The sequence below is a fragment of the Xenopus laevis genome, chromosome 3L, assembly GCF_017654675.1.
Source record: "Xenopus laevis strain J_2021 chromosome 3L, Xenopus_laevis_v10.1, whole genome shotgun sequence".
Taxonomy (NCBI): Eukaryota; Metazoa; Chordata; class Amphibia; order Anura; family Pipidae; genus Xenopus; species Xenopus laevis.
The window spans coordinates 55,573,598-55,589,151 of record NC_054375.1 but is presented as its reverse complement, the minus strand read 5'-3'; the positions used below and the strand labels follow the sequence as shown (position 1 = coordinate 55,589,151).

The window sequence follows — 15,554 nt, the reverse complement described above, 5'->3', positions numbered from 1 at the left end:
TGTGAATAGTCTATTTCAATTTCTTAAAGGGCCAGAGTATGATCAATCTCAAAATTCGAATTAAAACTCGAACTGAGTTTGGATATTCACAATTAAAATTTGAGAGTTTTGGCCCAAAAAAAAAATTGAAAATTTTAATTTTTACTTCGACCCTTAATAAATCTGCCCCTTAGTAAAGGTAACCTTCATCACTAGGGATGTTAAAGATATGCAATACCCAGTGTTGTTAAACTGGGTTGTTCAACAACAGAGGTTGTTCAAGCCTTAAAGGAGAAGGAAACCTAGTCGGCGCAAAAACCCTCCCCCCTCCCGTGTGTTGCCCACCCTCCCTCCTCCCCCCTGGCCTACCCGTCCCGCTGGGCAAATGCCCCTAACTTGTTACTTACCCTTCTGCGCAGGTCCAGTCCATGGAGTTCACAGGCACCATCTTCTTCCACGCGATCTTCTTCCTGCTTTGAATGGCGTTTTGGCACATACGCAGTATGAGCATTTCGCCGGTACGGATCTACTGTGCATGCGCCAAAAGTCACGAAGTTTTCCGAATTCACTTCGTGACTTTTGACGCATGCGCAGTAGATTGTACCGGCGAAATGCTCCTACTGCGCATGCGCCGGTCAAAGCAGGAAGAAGATCGCTTGGAAGAAGATGGCGTCGGTGAACTCCATAGACTGGACCTGCGCAGAAGGGTAAGTAACAAGTTAGGGGCATTTGCCCAGCGGGACGGGTAGGCCAGGGGGGAGGAGGGAGGGTGAGCAACACACGGGAGGGGGGGGAGGGTTTTTTGCGCCAACTAGGTTTCCTTCTCCTATAATTGGAGGTCAGGGCCATGCTTCGCTCATAACAACGTCCCAATATATAAGAGAATATTGGTGTATCGGTCATACATCAACTGTTCTAAAAATATCTACGGCAGAATATTTTCATTGCAGATCTCACACTAACTGTCTACATAACTACTAGGTTACGCCATCAAGTACACAGTTCCTACCTCCCACAGTTGGCTTACCACTGGTTTTCAAAAGACTTTTCATCTTAAAATGATAATTTGTAATTATGCAGACCATGATCTTCTTGGACAATTTGTGGCTGGTCTTCATAAAATAGACCAACTGCAACATTGTCCATCACTGTCGACATCTTACTAGATACTAATTTCAAAGTGAATTTCTCTCAAAGCGTAACTTTCTTTTATGGTATACAGTATACTGTTCTCTGAAATATGAAAGCAACAACTGTACAATGCTAAACTGCCCATTATGTTTATGGCCATATGCGTAATAATTGCGATCTTGATTCATTGTTCATTTTCGTTGCAAACGTTAAGATATACAGGTAGAATAAACAATAGAATTCTACCTCAGCAGTAAACCCTGGCTGATGTTCAGGTGCCTTCAAAGGCGATCAAGATACCCACCCAAATTGGAAACCTAATTTGCATATGTAAATTAGGGGTGGGAAGGGGAAAACCTTTTTCACTTCCTTGTTTTGTGACAAAAAGTCATGCAATTTCCCTCCCCGCCCCTACTTTGCATATGAAAATTCGGGTTCGGCCAGGCAGAAGGATTCGGCCAAATCCTGCTGAAAAGGGCAGAATCCTGGATTTGGTGCATCCCTAACTGAATATGCAAAGTTCTGTATGATAATATCTGTGTGTGTGTATGGCCACCTTAACTCACCAACCTGCTTTATGCGGTTTATATTTTGTCTCACTTATCCTGTGATATTTATACTTTTTAACAGGGCATGACAATAGCCGAAATCGCTGAATTTTTTGTTTCCTTTTCTTGACAGGTTATAGATGTATCCAGGGGTGAAATCCTCTGTAAACTGGATGGTCACAGTGCTACAGTCCAGCACTGCCAGTTCACTGCAGATGGAAAACACCTTGTTTCAAGCTCAGATGATTCCACTATTAGAGTGAGTATTTCACAGGCCTCATCCTTTGGTGAATTACTTCTTCAGTATTTATTACAGCAGCACCGTGACCAATGACACAACATGTTAGTTTAGAAATCTGTGGAAATGGTAGGATTCAATCAACTTTACCCTGTCAAACTTACATGATCTGCTCTTTGGCTTGCCAAACTACAGTTTCATCATTCCTAATATTGTCTAATAGCTGTTATAAGCTGAACCACATTTCTTTCATGTTAATATCTAATGTGATTCTTTTTTGTGTCCTTTTTATGTTTATTTCCCCTTTAGATTGTAAAAAAAGTGGCTATTGCACTGTGTGCACATATTATTCCTTATAATATTATCTGCCTAAGCTGAGGCATTTTCCATAGACATCAGTGGTTCTAACCGGACCATAATGCTGTTGAGTTTGGATATGTAGTATAGTGGCTTCTAATTATATATGACATTAAAAAAAATAAATCTAAAGCCTGGCGTATACATGGCAGCCCATGTAAACATTTAGAAAATATTTTACACATAATTGTCTGCTACAGGGTACAGTTTTTGTTGGTGCTTATAGAGTTAATTAAAAAAATAATAGTAGTATGCGGTTCTCTATCAGGAAAGGTAATATAAAGGGAATGCACTGCTGTGAATGGCTGTTTTTTTAAATAGCCTACAAATCAAAATGTTTAATGTGTATTGGAAAGTCAATTAGAAGTACATTGTCTTTTATTATGCAAAAAAAGGTGTTTTTTTTTTTTTCATTCTTGGGGTAGACCTCATTGACATGTAGTAAGACTGTTCTGCTGTGCAGGTCTGGAGCTTAGCATCTGGAGAGAGTTTGGAATTACGTGGGCACAAAGAACCTGTGAAATGTTTCAAGATTTTGCAAGAGTCACAAGTATTTTCTTGGTCCTTTGATGGAACAGTCAAGGTAGGCATTAAAAGTAGTTACCTATATATGTTCCTCTAAAATCCCATAAATAGCATACTGGCTCTTATGCAACAGTCATACAGGGAGTTTTGCCTGTTTTAGGTATGGGACCTCATCACTGGAAAGCTCAGAAAAGAGTTTATTTGCCATTCTGAGACAGTTCTATCTTGTGATATTTCACCTGACTCCACCAAATTTTCAACTGCCTCTGCTGATAAAAGTGCCAAGGTAAATCAATATAATTAATGCTGATGAAGTCAGATGTTTGTTGATACAACATTTTTCATTTGTTGACAGTTGTCTTCTGTAATGAGTCTATGGCTTTGGTAAAATTGCATAGATTGAGTATTTTTAACAAAAGATTTTAGGTATGGTGAGTTCTTGCTCTCTAGACAGTAGGGAATATATATTCTGCTGCCTCTTACGCCCCATCCCTAGATTTTTTTTTTTTTTTTGCATCAATATACTACTGATTACATGTTAAACTAGTCATAATTATAGATCCTACCCTATGAATTATTACTTAACTCAAACAGTTTTCTCTGTCGTCTCAGGGGGACACAGGGAACAGCTGGGGTTAAGCTCCACCCTCCGGAGGCAGGACACTTGAATAATTGATTAAAGGGGCGTGACCTAGGGTCTGGCTTAACCCGGTGCTACGCCAACCTAATCAGTTTTTAAGTGTCCTGCTTGGAGGTAGGACATGCACTTCTACATATATCTACAGAAGAATTCATCAGACAAGGGGTCTCCCCAGAGCAGGGCTACCTGTTTCAACAGGGGACCTCCTTCGTTGGATTCATACCGGGGTCTCTTCCTAGCCCTTGGGCTATAACGACCATCCACTAATACCCACTCCTGCTAAGGATACAGGGTCTCTGGGCCGGTATGACTTCTGTGAGTAACCAGATAACCAGAATTATCTTAACACACTCACTTGCCTGCTCAACCCCCCCCCCCCCCTCTGCCTTGCACTTATGCCTGCCGTGGTTCTTCTATGGGACTCACAACAGGCGCAGACTGGCAGGACTCCTAACTGTTTGGAGCCTGTTTGCTTACTTCTGGCACTCTGGCCCTGCCTGCACGCTGCCCTAAGGACGGACTCGTAGCTCTCAGCAGCGACGCGAGTCTCCCTGCTTCTTCTCCCTGCGCGTGGACGCCATTTTCGCTGCGCGCCGTAGCTGGAACGCACACATGCGTTCCACGGCGCCATTTTGGATTCACTCGCGCCGAAAGCAGCGCATTCTCTCACACGCTGCGGGTTACAGCAGGGGCATAGACGGACAAGTCCTTCAGTCCTGGGATATACTCTCTACCACTAATAGAGCAGTATTCAGCCTTAACAATAACAGCTGTGGCACTTCTCTGCAGGTTCCCAGTACCTTTGCCAAACCTATTCAGCAGGTACCATAGACATTGCAATGGCAGAAGGTAAGTCAGGGGGGCTATTCCCAAGGCCGGGGGGGAGAGCAGCAGCAGTGGCAGCACCAGCTACGGTCACTTATTTCATGTGCACCAAATGCAATGCTAAAACTTCAGGGGGTCAGGGCGAGCCTCTCTGCAAATCCTGTTCCAGGGGGCAGGGTTCTGTTTCCATTCCAGGAACCTCTCCTTCAGGGCCTCCATCTGATATTTCTAATATAGAAGACATCACCTTAGATGGGGGCGCAAGCACTTCTGCAGCTCCAACGGCTCCTCCTTGGGCTATTCAGCTTTCACAATCATTGGCCTCTCTTCAAAGTTTACCCGCCATTGCAGACAACTTGGGAAAGGCTCTAGCCAAGTTAGGCCAGAAATCCAGCGGCAAACGCAAAAGAGCAGACCCCTCTAAAGGGGAGTCTTCCTTTGTTCCTCATTCGGACTGCTCATCAGCAGGAGCAGATTCATCTCACTCCGAAGGCGAACTTCCTCTTTCTGACGTGTCTTCTGGAGAAGAGGATGAGGACGAAGCGTCCAGACACCGTGAACCTCAACATGACGTTGACAACATTATCAGGAGTGTTCTAGAAGTACTAAAAATTACTCCTTCACCTGATCAACAATCTCAAGAGGCCAGCTTATTCAAGAGGCAACAAAAAGCCTCTACGGTTTTTCCGGCTCACGATCAACTCATTGCCATAGTTAATGACGAATGGAATACTCCCGAACGAAAATTTCAGGCTTCCCGAAAATTCTCCAAATCCTATCCCTTTCCAAAGGACTGGGTGGACAAGTGGTCCATGCCACCTATGGTTGACGCTCCAGTTTCTAGGCTTTCAAGAACCACAGCTCTTCCAGTCACTGATGCGGCGGCATTCAAGGACCCTACCGATAGACGGCTGGAGGGTTTCTTGAGATCCCTATACTCATCTGCCGGATCTACACTACGCCCTGTCCTGGCTTCTACCTGGGTATCCAGGGCCATACAGACATGGGCTGAGTCTCTCGTCAAGGACATTCAAGAGGGAGTTCCCAGAACTGAACTTCTCTCCACAGCACAAGCGATTGCTGAAGTCTCTGCATATATGTGTGATGCTACTCTGGATGCTGCCCAGATTACGGCTCGCACTTCAGCTCTATCAGTAGCAGCCCGTAGAACCCTTTGGCTTAAGAGTTGGACGGCAGATATCAGTTCCAAGAAGTCCCTTACTTCACTGCCTTTCAAGGGTCAGAAACTCTTTGGAGAGGAATTAGAGAAGATCATCTCTCAGGCCACTGGAGGAAAAAGCTCTTTTCTCCCTCAGCCTAAATCAAAAACACCTTCCTCCTTCAGGCGAGGCAAAAATTTTCGTGGCCAAAGTGGTCGTTACACCAGGCGTAGCAATTCCCCACACCGTTCCAACTTCCGAACAAAGACCGGCGATAAGGGACGTTCAGCGTGGAAACCGAACAAGTTCCATAACAAGCCTCCAGCAGACAAGTCCACTTCAGCTTGACGGGTCACCCCCTCCGGGGTCACGGCAACCAATTGGGGGCAGGTTGCTTCAATTCCGGGAGGTGTGGACAAGACATTCTTCGGACAATTGGGTCAACGAGATTGTGTCGGAGGGGTATCATCTGGACTTCTCTTCCCCCCCCTCCAACAAATTTCTGATGTCCAGGCTCCCATCCGCCCCAAGCAAGGCTCAAGCCTTTCTGGACTGTATTTCCAAGATGGAACACAACGGAGTAATTGTCCCGGTACCTCCGCAGGAGAAATTCTCCGGGTTTTACTCCAATCTCTTCCTGGTTCCCAAAAGAGACGGTTCCTTCAGACCAGTACTCGATCTAAAGTACCTCAACAAACACATACGGTCTGTTCGCTTCAAGATGGAAACGTTACGGTCTGTAATCCGAGGAATGGAACCGGAACAACTGATGATGTCTCTGGATATCAAGGACGCCTACCTCCACGTCCCTATCTGGCCACCTCATCATCGCTTCCTGAGGTTTGCCTTCAAGAATCGCCATTATCAGTTTGTGGCTCTGCCATTTGGCCTCTCCTCCGCCCCCAGGGTCTTCACCAAATTAATGGCGGTGACGGCAGCCTCTTTGCGCCTTCAAGGGATATCAGTGACCCCCTATCTGGACGACCTGCTCTTGAAGTCCAGGACAATGGAACAAGGCAAATCGGATCTCCAGAGGGCGATCCTACTACTGCAAGACTTCGGCTGGACCATAAACTGGGACAAATCCAATCTCATTCCCAGCTATCAGATGACATTTCTGGGGTTGGAGTTCAACACCCTTTCCCAGCGGGTTACTCTTCCACTGGACAAACAGAGAAAGTTGAGAGATCAAATTCGCCATCTAGCTTCTCTCCAGTTTCCCACAGTTCATCTGGCCATGAAAGTATTGGGATCGATGGTCTCGTCCATGGAGGCGGTACCATTCGCACAAATTCATCTGAGACCTCTCCAAGCCAACATACTGTCCCGCTGGAAGGGAGGTCAACTCTCTCAGAAGATCCCTCTTCTACAGTCGACAAGGGACTCCCTCCTGTGGTGGCTGCAACGGGACAATCTGTCAACGGGCCAGTCCTGGGCAATCCCGGATTGGACAGTGATAACTACCGACGCCAGTCTTCTGGGCTGGGGGGCGACATGGGACAACCTATCCGTGCAAGGCCTATGGTCCGCTCCCGAAATACTTCTCTCAATAAATATACTAGAACTTCGGGCAGTCCGACTGTCTCTCCAGCACTGGACGCAGCAATTGCAGACAAGATCAGTGAGAGTTCAGAGCGACAATTCCACCACGGTCGCCTACATAAACAGACAAGGAGGAACCCGCAGCAAGGCAGCTCTAGCGGAGGCCCAACAGATTCTAAGATGGGCAGAACTAAACTCAGTAAGGCTGTCAGCCATCCACATTCCAGGGGTGAACAACACGAAAGCGGATTTCCTCAGCCCCAACCAACTAGACCCAGGAGAATGGGAGCTTCACCCAGAGGTGTTCTCCCTCCTAGTCAGTCAGTGGGGCCTTCCCCAGATAGACCTGATGGCCTCCAGAAACAACCGCAAAGTACAATCGTTCTTCGCTCGCGCCCGGGATCCGTTAGCAGCAGGAGTGGATGCCATGACTCAAAGTTGGCACTTCGACCTAGCTTACGTCTTCCCTCCTCTGCCCATGTTGCCCAGGGTCCTCAAAAAGATACGACGATCGAACATCAAGGTCATTGTCATAGCCCCATATTGGCCCAGAAGAACTTGGTTCTCCGATCTTCAAGAGATGTCGGTGTCTCCACCAGTGCGACTACCAGCCAGGGACGATCTCCTTCTCCAGGGGCCCATAGCACACCACAATCCGGGCCTCTTCGCTTTGACGGCATGGCTATTGAAGCGGACAATTGGCGGAGACGAGGCATATCTGACGAGGTCATTACCACAATGTTGAAATCTCGCAAACCTACCTCGTCCAAAGCCTACCATAGGGTATGGCGCAGCTACTGGAGTTGGTGCCAAGAAGCCGGGTTCCCTTTTCTGGATTACGACATACCAAGAATCTTGTCCTTTTTGCAACAGGGTTTTCAACTGGGTCTCAAGCTTAGCTCACTGAAGGTACAAGTGTCGGCACTATCAGCCCTCTTCCATTCTCGACTGGCCCTCGAAGACACCGTTCATACCTTCCTGCAAGGTGTTGCCCATGCGGCACCACCGTTCCGCCCTCCGATCGCAGGTTGGGATCTCAACCTTGTCCTTGCAGCCTTACTGGATCCTCCCTTCGAACCCATGGGTACTATCTCTGACAAGCTGCTTACCTGGAAGGTAGTGTTCCTGGTGGCGATTTCGTCGGCACGCCGAGTATCCGAACTCAGTGCTCTCTCCTGTGATCCAGCTTACCTGGTTTTCCACAAGGATAAGGCAGTTCTGCGCACTGTTCCTTCCTTCCTACCCAAGGTTGTGTCTTCGTTCCACATCAACCAGGAAATTATTGTACCTTCCCTTTGCCCGGATCCGGCTAACACTAAAGAAAGACGACTTCATAGTCTCGATGTCGTCAGAGCGCTCCGCTGGTATATAGAGAAATCGAAGGCCTTTCGACGTTCCCAACGTTTGTTTGTGATTCCCGAAGGATCCCGCAGAGGCATGGCAGCCTCTAAGACTTCCATTGCACGCTGGCTGAAGGAACTCATCCATCTAGCTTATGTCTCTAAAGGAAGATCTCCTCCCGAAGGAGTGCGTGCTCATTCCACCAGAGCTATGGGAGCTTCCTGGGCATGGCGCAACTCGGCTTCCCTGGATCAGATCTGCAGAGCGGCCACCTGGTCCTCTGTGCACACATTTACAAAGTTCTACAGACTTGACACCTTTTCTTCCTCTGAGGCCTCGTTTGGCCGTAAGGTGTTACATTCTGTGGTACAATAATGTGTACCGATCTCTTCCGCTCCCACCCTGCTGTTCTCGGGGCTGCTTTGTTAAGTCCCCAGCTGTTCCCTGTGTCCCCCTGAGACGACAGAGAAAACAGGATTTTTTGATACTCACCGTTAAATCCTTTTCTCTGTAGTCGATAGGGGGACACAGGGCTTCCCGCCCCGCGGCGAGATGTTGACCAAGTTGGTCCATAAGGGAATACTCCCTGAGTTACCGTTCTGCTCATTCAGTTTTGTTTTTTCTTATGCTAGCAGTCTCTTTGGTACAAACTGATTAGGTTGGCGTAGCACCGGGTTAAGCCAGACCCTAGGTCACGCCCCTTTAATCAATTATTCAAGTGTCCTGCCTCCGGAGGGTGGAGCTTAACCCCAGCTGTTCCCTGTGTCCCCCTATCGACTACAGAGAAAAGGATTTAACGGTGAGTATCAAAAAATCCTGTTTTATAAATGTTGTGATGACCAAAACAGTTTTTTCATGCTAGATATGGAGCTTAGATATGTCTACCCTCCTCCATGAATTGAATGGACACCAAAGCTGTGTACGATGCTGTCGGTTTTCATGGGACAACAAGTATTTGGCAACTGGTGATGACAACGGTAAAATTATGGTATGACATTTTTACTGTATCATGTGGTGGTGATCTTGTTGGCTAGTTTCATTGTTTGCTGTTTGCTTGGTGTTTCAGCCTTCTGAGCTCACAAAATCAGTGGTGGAACTAAGCCCCCCCCCCAGAATTCCACCGTAAAGTGCTTCTCAAGCACCTGCCTACTCTTAGTAAATCTGCACAGTTCCCATCATTCTATCTGTGCCTTCTTTGCACAAAGTACTGGGGAATTCCAGCATAGTTGTGAACCATATTGCCTGCCTTGAGACATTGTCTATTTTGCTAGATAGTTGATAAATATTTTTAATTGTTTAATAATCTATTATAAAGACTGACTTAGGCAATGCAAACAATTTGGTAGCTTACATTCTCACAAACATGCAAAATATACAGAGTAGGAATAGAATTTATTCTTTAGTTATCCCGTTATATTTTCTGAGGTGGAACTAAATGGAAGAATAAATACCATTTATGACCTGGGTGTTTTCTCTTTAAAACTTTCAGTTTAGAGTGGGCAAGAAATAGGTGTTAAAAATGTACACAATTTTGAGCCCCTTTGTGGCTGCAGCAAAAATATATACAGCATATTGGAATCCTCCATTTTAAAGTGAGTTATTCTACTAATAATTAGTGCTAATACCAGTATTCAGTTGGTGCTTTAGGCTACTAAAATCTAATGCCATGAGCTGCAGCAATGTTATTCGTCTCTAACAGACTCTTGAGTTCCATTAGAGTATTAATTTTCAGAGTTTTTTTAAAATCCATTTTTGGGTCAAAAAAACAAAAACCCAGCACCAAAGTATGTGCTTAACTATTGAATCCGTATTTTATTATATATATATATTTATTATCTTTATTCTTAGTTATCTTCGACCCAGAGTTATTGTTGCATGTCGCTTTTTTGTTTTTCATTGATTTTAACCTACTAATGCAGAATGAGCAAATATCCCAACTGTGCCTAAGATTCCAACAATGTAGTAGGCAATGTGCTAAGATGGTATTAGAACAACGTGGAATGAACCACTGCATATTTAGGGGAGGCAGGAAAAGTTTTGAAATAAGCACTGATCTTCAGTTAATAGAGCCATCATTTGTGTTTGTCATTTCACTTGATAGATTTGGAGTGTGCAGAATGGAGAGCTGCTGAAACAGTGTTGTGACATATCTGTCAATAATGAAAATAGTCTGCATGATGGTTGGGTGACCGATCTACACTTCTCTCCCAACAGCAAGCTAATTGTATCCTCTGGGGCAAATGTCAAGGTAAGTGCTGTCACCCTGATTTTTCAAAGGAGGTCTCACAAAAGCAAAAATATATATAAAAAGAACAAAACAAAACAATAGGCTATTGTGATACTAAACTGTATAGTTAGTATAGATATGGGTATATAGAATTTATGTGAAAGTAGGGAGGGTGGGTGTATGGATGCTCGGTTTTCATTTGAAGGGGTTGAAATTTTCAACCCAATTTAACTATGTAACTATATGTGTAGTAACATTGACATAGTTTTTCCCTGGTCAAGGCCTCATGCAAAGTCTGTACAGAATGGGTTTGCTTATTTGCAGTAGAATTTGATTGGTCTACACAGAGCCTTGACATCAACTCACCTGAAGGCCTCTGGGATGAATTGGAATTCTAACTGCGAGCCAGGCCTGAATAAAAGCCATCCCCACCAACAATGTCCCAATATATAATGGAAAGCCTTCCCAGTAAAGAACCTGTTTTATCAGCAATTTTAGAATGACGGGAACATACAGGAATTTTGATACTTGTGGTAATCTAGTGCAATTGGGTCTGCAAATAGCTCTGATAAAACCACAAAAGAAGGCTTAATCTTCTAATGTAGAGGGGTGAGGTTCACCAATTTACACTTAAAATATTATCTTAATAACCCCAGCATCTTAATATATGGATATATATATAATATAGTACAAAATAACTGCTCTTATTTTTTTCATTTACTTTTCTTTCAGTGGTGGGATGTGGATACTGGAGCCTGCAAACAGACATTCTACACAGTTGGCACAAATCTCAAATCAATCCACTTATGTCCTACTTTTAGAACCTTTGTAACAATTGACAATCTGGGAATTCTGTACGTGCTGAAGCTAATAGAGTGATAACGGCACATGGTGTGCATTAAATAAACTGTGCCATTAGGTTCCTTTGATAATCAGCCATGTGCAACATTAAATAAACTGAGGATAAACCTTGAGGAATCTCTGCTTAGCACAGCTTTCAAAATACAGCATGCTGGGTTTTTCAATTGCCATTTAGTGGTAGGTGGAGCGGAGCAAAATAGAATGTCACTCCCAGTCATTGTTTTTTTGCTTGTTTGATTATTAACCTACTGTATTTCAGTTCGGTGACAGCAAAGATTTTGTAACCTGGATGAAAGCCATTTATTGCCTGGTGCTATCTTATTTCTTGATACTTGAATGTATCGCCTATATCAGGGATGTCAACCTGTAGCACTCAAGCTGTTGTTTAAAAAGCAGCTGGAGGATTCCTGAAACAGACAGCCTGATCAACATTAAAAATTATGATTAAACACAGCAATGACGTAATTGTATCATAATATAAAGGGGTGCTTTAAGAGACGCTGATAGATTCCTATGGTGATCCATAGGAACATGTCAGTATTACTAAAGAGTTGTGGAATAAAAATCTTTAGGGGACTTTAGCCTATACTGATTTTTTGTGCTGCAACTCTTTTGTAATACTGACTTGAATTTTCATAGGACTGTGTCAATATTCTGTGAAATGCCTATTTTACATAAATGTTGCTGAAAATCCTTCTAAAACCAATGGAAAGATATATATATACAAACAAAAACAATCAATGAGTACCTTTCTATCAAAGTAAACCATTCTACATTTCATTACTCCTGAAGTGGTTGCCCACTGCAACAATTACACGCATGACATTTAGAGTCACATTTATCAAGGGTCGGATTTCGAATTAATGTGAATTTTTTAAAAACTCCCATAAATTTGACCAATATAAAATCGAATTTTCTCAGCTCGGACGAATTGAATCGACTCAAATTCAATTAGAATTTGAAAAACTCGATTCATTCAAAATTGGAATGTCAGGAATGCAGCAAACATCACCAAATTGATCCCTGGACCTCTCCCATTGACTTATACAGTAATTTGGCAGGTGGTAGGTGGTGAATAGTCTAATTCTAGTTCTTAAAGATAAATCTCCAATTCAAATAAAAACTCGACTTGAGTTTGGATAATTCACAATTCGAATTAGAGTTTTGACCAAAACAAAATTTAGAATTTTCACTTTGACCCTTAATAAATCTTCCCCTTAATCTTTTGTCTGCTAAGGATGCCAGCGTTGCTCCTATGTTTCTGGGTTTAAGGTTGTACTATGGGAATAACCTGTTGCCTAGGTCTCGGAACACCCTTAACACACCCGTTTTTAGAGGCAGGCAAAGGGTTAAACCACCTCAACTTGTGTACATCTCATTTCGTGTTTGGGGATCATTTGGCATGCTACCTAGATAAAATAATGAAATAATCCAGGGAAGGCACAATAATTAATTTGCAAGCACCTACTGCCTTAATGGATGCCAATACAATTAAGATTCCGGTATTTATAGACTACTGTGAAGCACTTAAAACCATTTTCTATGGATAATGTATTTTCTATTTTTTTCTAATGTGCCTACATTCCTGAATAAATGAACTTCTTCTGTGCCTTGGCTCCTGATTCTTTATCATCCCCGGTAAAAATGCATATTTTCAGCCCGTTTCTGTGTACTCAGCTAAGTGTATGGACTTAATATAAATAAGAAGGTTATATTGTCATATACTTACAGGGAAAATGTATTGATAAATAATAATAATAATAATCCCTTTCCCAGTTGTGTAAAGGTATCATTTAAGATGGTAGCAGTCCGTCTGGCAAGGTGTGATGTTGCTACACCATTGGATAGTAAAATCAATCTGATCATTTGGTCTATGGTCTACACAAGCCAGTTACAGTGGAAAAGTGAAGTTATTTTTGCTCCTGGCCATGTCCTGCTGACTGATGAACTTCCACTATTAGCCAACAAGAACTAAGCTGTTGTCTTCAGTCATAATGCTATTTAGGCCTAATGTGATAATGAGGGTCAGTGATTAAAGTGTTTATCCATAGACCAGTGGAAGGGTGCGCAAACATTTGCACATACCACAAGAACTATTTTCGTTGTTTATACGTTTTAAAGTTTGTGCAATAATGTATAATTTTGCAAGGGGTGCCTAAAATTTTGATTTCAACTGTACACGCACACTCTCTCTCTTTCTCTCCCTCTCTCTCTCTCATATATATATATATATATATATATATATATATATATATATATATATATATATATAATGTTATAAAAAAATGGCAGAGGCATTCTAAAACATCACTTCATGAAGGGTAGGTAAAATATTTTCTAATTGGTAGGCACTGAACAGTGGTAAAACTACCAGGAGAGGAGGCCTCATAACTGCAGGGGGGGGGATGAGGACCTGGTAAGTACCAGAAGAGGGGTGGCTCACACAATGGGGAAGTTTGCACCTGCATTCGATTAAAAATGTACCCCATTTGCTTTATAGATGCTCCTACTTATAATAATTTATAATATTTATAATAACTTAATTGTAAGGGCTGACAAGGAGTATTATGGTAAATGCACTAATTTTATAAAGCGTTTCTTAATTTGGAGTAATGGAATGGCCTAACCACAAAATTTTTTGAACTCACCCAAAATAAAGCTTCACATTCCCCGCACACACACACACACACACACACACACACACACACACACACACACACTCCTTCTATTCTTCTAGCCTGGGGTGCAATGTATTGTTTGCTTCAACCTTAAGGGTATTGCAAAAATTAAAATTTAATGTTAGCTTCAGCATACTGAAATAAGATGTTTTCTTAATATAATCAATTAAAAATTCGGTATCGTTAATGAAATAATCAAGTTTATCCTCACTACTCCTCTCTCATCATCTGTTTATGTTTATTCTCTCTTCATGCAGGAGTTGGGTGTTAGATATTCATTAATAGTTAGGCTCCTTATGCCTAGAAGATGTATTACAGCTCACTTTATTAAAATCACCAGACATCATGTCTCTCTACATGCAGGATTTGTGCAAAAGGCAGTTATTTTGTTTGTACTGGAATCGGTTATTTGAGTGAGCTCTAACTATCAATGAAGATCTGACACCCAACTGCTGCAAGAAGAGAGAATGAAATGCCGAGAGTTGTATAGTGAACATAAACTTGATTATTTCAGAAACGGTACAGAATATTTAATTGATTGTATTTAGAAAGTTTCTTATTTCAGTATGATGAAGCTTAAATTACATTTTCATTTTTGTGATAGTTCCCCTTTAAATATTATTTTCATTCATTTAAAAAAAAAAAGAACGGGAGCCTGCATGCATGCTGGTCTTTTCAGGAGGTGGCAAATTCTATTTATTTGCTTTTGCACGTTATCAGGTGTCTTCCTGATATGTTTATGTGTAGCTGTGAATACACATCTCGACTGTGGCAATAACACCTGTCAGTCAAGGTGTGCTCTCTTGATGCTCAGCTCACATGCTTTAAAAAAATGACCTTGAGCCTTACATTGCCCTGATAATGTGTCTCAGAATTTGTTGTACAATGTTCTTCAGCCTTTTACCCTGAATTTTTAAAGATCAAATGTTTTGTTTTCTCTGCTCCTCTGATTGTTTCAGATGCCTGGCATGCAAAATAAATGTCATTGTTCCAATAAAACATTGTGGGAGCATGATATTTTACACCAATTATATAGATCAAGTGGTTAATACTTCAGTTTCATTATTCATAGATCAGGTTGTCGGCTGAAGACAGTATTCTGGGAGATGTAATACAACAACAGATCAACAATTTAAGACTACAGCAGCCATCTGCAAAATAATTTAATGTAAAGTATAGCTTATAAAGGCTATCTTTCATTTATTCGACTTTAAAGGCGTCGTTCACCTTTAAGTTAACTTTTAGTATGTTATAGAAGGGCTACTTTTCTACTGGCCTTTATTTTTTTCTTTTTAATAGTTTTTAAATTATTTCTTCTGACTCTTTCCAGCTTTCAAATGATCCCATCAAAAAACAAACTCTGTAAGGCTTCCCGTTTATTGTTATTGCTACTTTTTATTACTCTTTTTATTTTTATTATTCATTTTTCATATTCCAGTCTCTTATTCAAATGAATGCATTATTGCTAGGGTAATTTGGACCCTAGCAACCTGATTGATAAC

The 15,554-nt window shown here is 42.3% G+C and overlaps 1 protein-coding gene across 4 annotated transcripts in view; it reads left to right on the top strand.

Annotated features, from left to right (window-relative positions):
- The window catches only part of apaf1.L (apoptotic peptidase activating factor 1 L homeolog), a 46,632-nt gene extending 33,649 nt beyond the window's left edge, over nt 1–12,983 (top strand). For all 4 annotated transcript variants that reach the window (XM_041585085.1, NM_001092365.1, XM_041585084.1 and 1 more), the window contains 6 exon segments: nt 1,792–1,917; nt 2,717–2,836; nt 2,939–3,064; nt 9,149–9,274; nt 10,388–10,534; nt 11,246–12,983. In XM_041585085.1, the coding sequence (XP_041441019.1) occupies nt 1,792–1,917; nt 2,717–2,836; nt 2,939–3,064; nt 9,149–9,274; nt 10,388–10,534; nt 11,246–11,392 (792 nt within the window). In that variant the 3' untranslated portion in view covers nt 11,393–12,983.
- Nucleotides 12,984–15,554: the final 2,571 nt, after the last annotated feature.